This window comes from Chinchilla lanigera, unplaced genomic scaffold (assembly GCF_000276665.1).
Source record: "Chinchilla lanigera isolate Chin_1 unplaced genomic scaffold, ChiLan1.0 scaffold00005, whole genome shotgun sequence".
NCBI lineage: Eukaryota > Metazoa > Chordata > Mammalia > Rodentia > Chinchillidae > Chinchilla > Chinchilla lanigera.
In genome coordinates this window covers 21389586-21396056 of record NW_004955406.1, presented here as the reverse complement: position 1 = coordinate 21396056, position 6471 = coordinate 21389586, and the positions used below count along the sequence as shown (strand labels likewise).

General features: G+C 43.1%; 1 protein-coding gene across 1 annotated transcript in view; it reads right to left on the bottom strand.

The window, feature by feature from the left end:
- Positions 1–522: 522 nt before the first annotated feature.
- The window catches only part of Rgsl1 (regulator of G-protein signaling like 1), a gene marked incomplete in the record, with an annotated part of 120989 nt that continues 115040 nt past the window's right edge, over positions 523–6471 (bottom strand). Inside the window, 3 exon segments of the mRNA XM_013521438.1 lie at positions 523–916; positions 5060–5252; positions 6261–6327. Of these exon segments, the coding sequence (XP_013376892.1) occupies positions 5216–5252; positions 6261–6327 (104 nt within the window).

Below are 6471 nucleotides of genomic sequence, written 5' to 3'. Positions count from 1 at the left end.
ATAAACAGTATCATTCCTGGGCAACTGTGTCCTCATGGTTTTGAAAAGTTTAGGGGAAAGTGGGAAAGGAGTCAACAACTAATGTCCCCAGGTCCCAACCATGGGCCTGGCCTGGAGCTGTGTACACGACTTACGTTATCTCGAGTTTCTCCTCAAACCACCCTGTGAGATACATAATATCAACTCCCTTGTGTATCGGGACCCAATGAGGGTGAGTTCAGTGGTTTCCCAATGATCACAAGGTGACTCAGGAGTCAGGATGGGATTTGGAACCGGCCTGCCTCGTGGCAAAACCCTGAGCTGTAAAGCAGTGGCAGCAGGCCTGCTCTGAGGCTGTGAATCAGGGGAAAGCCCATGTGGGAAAGCCACTAAATAAGACCGGCTGGCCAGTGCTCTTGGTCCAGGGGGGAAATGTTAGCCCATAACACCTCTCAGATTGCGAATATCCCGGGGAACTCCCCAGAGAGTGACATTGTTTTCCCTGTGCCCTTTGCCTTCGGAAGAGGATTGCAGGCTCAGCGGTGAATGTGGCACCCTTTATTCTGGCTAACGGCCTGCAGCCCTGGTTGAGGCGTAGGGGTGAAGACTGGCATTTGCAGTGCTGTACACAATGATCATTCCCTCTTCTGGGAAGGCACTGGGATCAGTTGGAGGCGCTCAGATGAGGGACAGATGTCTTTCCATACTGCTGTAGAAAGACAGGAGGTTTCATGGTGCTCTCTGATGCGTGTGTCTGAAGATAGAGCGCTCAGTCTCTTGCTCTTTCTTCTTTCCTTTGCCTCTATCACTCTTTAGTCTGAATGAATTGCCTGAGTTTCTTAAAAAAATGAAAAGTTCTTAAAGCATCAAGAATTACTGGAGTGTGTGCCAAGAGTATAGCTCAACAGCATGGCACTTGAGATCCTGAATTCGATTCCTGGTACACACACACACACACACACACAAAAAAAAAAAAAAAAAAAAAAGAATTATTGCAATGACAAAAAAAAGTTCATTAAGAAAACAACATTTGATTTTTCCTCTTTGTTGTACCAGTCATATTTACATGGGACTGTTGATTTGATTTTGGATAATACTGTAGTGCTAAGGTCAGAGAAGTTGTAAACTACTACATTTCTAGCTCTTAGCACAATTCTTTCCCTCATGCATCCAATACACATTTGTGGGGCAACTATTATCCACATGCCATTGTTAGGTACTGCAGGTACAAAGAAAAACAGAACGTAGTCTTTGCCCTGCAGAACTATGTTATCTACGACTATGAGATCACTGTTTATCTCCCTGTTAATGGAAACTGAATTTTTAATGTAAGTCACACTTTCTACTCTGCTACCAAAATTAAACCATTATTTTATTATTTTTTCCTTGTGCACAGGTTTCTTATCTAGTTAGTCTCAGACTGAAGGATTAACCCTGAAGTTCTGAGTTATGTGATTTAAAAAAAATCCTAATCTACAATATTCAAGTTATTTATTTCATTACAAGGATATAGTTCAGGAGCAAGGATATAGTTCCATTTCTCTTTCTTAATTCAAAACTAGTGCATGGCTATACTTAATTCTACATGAGAACTTTTCTATTGGAATTAATTTTCACACTGCTGAATACTGATTTTAGGTATTCAGTGAGCCTGTCAAGATCTTTAAAAAATTCTGACACATGGGCTCCAGGCTCAGAGATTCAGTTGGTCTGGGCTGGGGTCTGTGCAGTTTTTTAAAGTTCTCAGGTTGAAAGAGATTGGAGGTTTGTATCAATATCAGTTTCTAGATTGTGCTATTGTACCAGGGTTGCTTAAGATATTAATATTAGAAATCACTTGGTGAAGGGTTTGGGAGAATTTGCTATACTGTTTGTTTCCTGTGATTGCATCTATAGTTACATAAAAAAAAAAGTTTTTCAAGAGTCCTCAAGTGACTCTAATGTGCAACTATGATTGAAAACCAGTGCAATGCAATAAACACTTTCTAACAAGCAATATATAGTCTAGTAAGTGAGACATGTACATGAGCAAATAGCTCCAAAGGGAATAAAGAATGGGAGCTGGCTTGGGAGTGTCCCGTGACGTTATTTGAAATATGATAGTTAGGAAGTAGCTAACACTATGTGTTCCAATCCAAGGGGAGGGTGTGTGTTGTAAGAAGGTAAAAACAACTGCAGAGCCATGGAACCACTGACATTTATGGAAGAATAAGGGAAGAGTTAAGACTGAGAAAGGGTAATCAGAAATATAAGGCATGAGATAAAAGAAAATGGAGTTCGGAAGGTACTCAGAGGCAGGATTCTGAGTTTATATTTTCTTTTCTAGGGAAGCTGGTTTAAGGACCACAGTAGAAGTCTTAGTGCTGGTCACCCAAAGATACTTATACCCTGATCCCTGGAACCTGTGATGATGTTACCTTACATGGTAAAAGGAATTTTGCACATGGAATCAAGTGTACGGACCTTAAAAGAGAGATGATGCTACATTACCCAGGTATGCTCTTTAAAGGGGATTTTGGAGGCAAATGAGGGGACCAGAGAGATGTGATGCTTGGAGAAGCAAGAGAAATTGAAAGTAGGAGAAGGACCTGACCCACCACTGCTGACATGAAAGATGAAGGCAGAAGAATGCAGTGAGCCAAGACATACAGGTGGCCTCTGAGCAGCTCAGAACGGGGTATCCTGAGGCCAGCAAGGAAAGAAGATGTCACCACTACCTCTGCAGGGACAATTTTGTCAACAATCTGAATGAACTAGGACACGAGTCCCTCCCTCGAACCTCTAGGAGGGAACACAGCCCTTCTGATGCCTTGACAGTAGCCTAGTGAGTTCCAAGTCAGTCTTCTGATCTACACAATTGTAAAATAATAATTTTGCATTGTTTTAAGCTGCTAACTTTCTGGTAACTTGTTATACTAGCAATAAAAAACTAGTAAGAGACCACCAGATTTTTTTTTTTTAACCTGGCTTCCCTTCGTTGGCCTTTTTCTTAGGTTTCAGGGGCCCCTGTGGCTCTACTGTGGGGCTTCTCTTCCATCTCATGTTTTCTGATCAAACCAGACCCAGCACCTAAATCTAATTTCAAGAGGAAAGGAAAAGCTAAAGCAAAGATTACAATGTGTTGAGTTGTGGGCCAATCTTGCCCCAAGTGAACTTTTGTTTGACTTGCAGTGTTACAAGAATTTTGAATTTCTTAGTCTTTTTATTTTTCTTCTCAGTGTCCCTCTGTCTTTTCCTCCCTCCCCTCCTTTTCTTTCTGTGTTTCTTCCCTCCTCCTAAGTAGGACTTTTAACAACACTTGGTTGGCTGGTTGGAGCTGGGTGTCACTGCTTTGGAGACATGTTCTGAAGTTTACTACAGTTTCTACAACTCCTGATTGGCTCCCATGGGTTGCTTTACACATGTATGTTATCTGCCTGCATCCTCCAGGTGATTGCCCTGTGACACCAGCCTGGAGCTGGACTAGAACATGTGAACTGGGACCTCTGGAAGAAGGGCATAAGAAGTCCAAGGAAGCAAATCAGCAAGACTTAAAGAATGAGCAGATGGCTTTCCTATTCATTATGGATCTAGTAAATGTCATTAGGCCTTTTAAATAACATGATGTGTGTGTGTTTTGATGCTTGCACCTGAGTATGAGTGAAGATGGATGGGGAAGTTACTAAGAAATGGGAAGTCAAGGCAAAGATCTCAGGTTCAAAAGAGTCAGTTGAACTTCTCGTCTGAAGTCAACATGTAGGTTCAGCCCTGTCCCAGTCCAATACCCAAAGTTATTTACATCTGTGACCTGGAGTCAGTATTTTACTACTGCATTGTCATCACCTTGTTGCCGGTCTAATATCCTCTCTGGCTTCATGCACAGAGCTCTTCACTTGTTCTTTTTTTTTTTTTTTTTGGTACCAGGGATCCAACTCAGGACATTGCGCTTGCCAGGCAGGTGCTGTGTCACTGAGCTATATCCCCAGCCCAACTTGTTCTTTTTGATCAAGCTCCTTCTTGGTACCTTAATTACAGTTTTCTCCATTTTCTTCCTGGGATCTTACCTTAGTTTTTGCCTAATTTTTAGGAATTTAGATTCTGTTTCTATTAATTGAAGTCTTGTTCTGAAGCCCCTTCTTTTGGGTATTGCCCAGCTGGCCTTCTCCTGGGCCCTTGAGGCATTTCACATATGTCTTGCCTACCCCAGACCTCCTGTGTAGTCAAGTCTACCTACAGACTTCATGGATCTCCTACAATCACAATCCCAGCAGATGATCTCAGTCCTAGAGTTCCTGAGCCTCAGTCTGACAACACAACCTTTTTCATCCATTGGAAAACTAGGAAGTAAGGGACATCTGCATAGCAGGACTCATTGGCTGGGAGCCAATGAGGGTTCTCATTGCAAAGGGTTCTCTGGCAAACTCTCCAGGCTTCCTGTATTCTGTAGTTTGTGTTGAACCAAACTCTTCTCAGTTATCTCAGTTGAAGGGTTGTTATGGAAATACTGTCATTTTACTCCTGATTTTTTTTTAAAGGACAGAAAATGAGTTAGTTACTATAAAATTATGGCAACAGTTTAGGTCAAAATCTTTACAAAGAATCTCTCTATCTGTTGGCAAGTAAATAGAACTGTAAGGAAGATCAATTCGGGCATGAAAAGTTGTCCAGATGGTTACCATAGAATGAGAATAGGAAATAGAATAACTGGTATATTTTAGTTCTGGCTCTGATATTTATCACCTAGTAATCTTGGGATGGTCTCTTACCTACTCATGTATTAATTTCTTCATCTATTTAAAAATAAATGATTTCTGACATGGTTGCTCACAGAGCTGTTTACTGAGACAGTAGATACTGAGCACTGTACAAATGCAAGATCCAAGCCATAAAAGGCCCCTTCTGTTTCTGCTGATAATAAGAACAGCTTGCTTCCTATAGTGTCCAGTGACATCCCCATCCACTCATCAAGGGATTCTTCCACAATCTCTGATTGGCACAGACCAGGCAGGTGCAGAGTGAAACCCAGAACCCAAGTCTGCCAACCCAACCACTGTAAAAGACCTCCACCAGCGGACTCCCACACTGTCTGCTCGCATCTCACCCACTGCAGCCTGGCGCCGCCATATCAAGTGGTCAACCTCCTTCTTGATCTTCCCAGGGGCAGATGGTGCCAGGGCATTTCATTTCTGACCAGAAAAAGTTCTGTTACTGGAGACCTCTGAGAGAATGATTTGTCTCTGCTGGGGCCCTGACTTGATTATTTCTTTTCCTTTTTGGTGTGGGGTAGTTTTTGTCTAAAAGAAGAAAAAAGAATAGCTAGTTATCATAATGGCAAAGAGGGAGCTGGAGTTGCACTGTCTGCTGGTTTGTTGTCTTTAGAAATGGCAATGTCCTGAATGCAAACCTTTTGGCTTCAGCACAGGGCTTCTCACGTTCTCATTCTCACCTTCTTTGTCAATGGTTTGAGAGCTCTGAGACCACATACTGCCTTGCTGGTATGAAGAGCACCAAAGTCACCTGGTTTAATTCCCAGGCATCATCTCTGGCAAAAGATCCCTGGACAGCTCCATGTCCTTACTGGAAGGACAAGTCTGGAACCAAGCCAAAGAAGGTAGAACGGTTGGCAAGGAAACCAGGCCTGCCATTCAGAGGCTCTTATGTATAACTCTGACCTTCTAGTACCTTGTTGGTACTCTTCAGCTGTGCTTTCTGTGGTTTCCAGTTACTATAACCTCTCTGAGGCCTAATCAACATCAATTTCACTTTGATGCCTGCACAGAAATGAGTAGGCTGAACTAGATTTTGGCAGGTTCCAATCCTTTCTGTTGTTACTGCCAATATCATGTCGCTTTTTTCTTTCCTGCATGATTCATCTAACCCTAAAGAGCTGAGAAGTTGGCACAAAAAGATCATCTAGAACATTCTTCCTCTGGCAACAGTGTTCTGCTGGAAGATAGATCAGGGATTTCAACTTCTTAAAAATACCTGTTCTAGGGGCTGGGGATTTAGCTCAGCGGCAAAAAGCACCTGCCTGGCAAGCGCAAGGTCGTGAGTTCGGTTCCCGGTACCGGAGGAAACTGCCCCCCCCCCCAAAAAATACCTGTTCTACCTGGAAGAGAGCAAGAAGCCCCAAAGAGAAATTGTTCCCTAAGTGCCCTGACTTCAGACCCCTGCAGAAACAACAAGCTCAACTTGGTTCTCTCCGAAGAGGAATATCAGAATGGGGAGCTGCCCCCTCTCCCATTGTATGCTTGGACATAGTAGCTCTGAACAGAAGAAGAGGACTTCCGGCTCTTGCCTACCCCCGGGCAGGATACAGCTGCATGGTAGACAATGCAACTCTTGACTGGGTGAGGTTGCTAGATGAAGCTAGAGACAAATAAACAGAAAAACAGAGTCAGAACTTATGACACAGACACCAGCACTGGAGAACCTGCAGCTGGCAAAAGGCTATATTAGGAGGAAGGGGGGCTGGGGATTTAGCTCAGCGGCAAAAGCGCCTGCCTGGCAAGC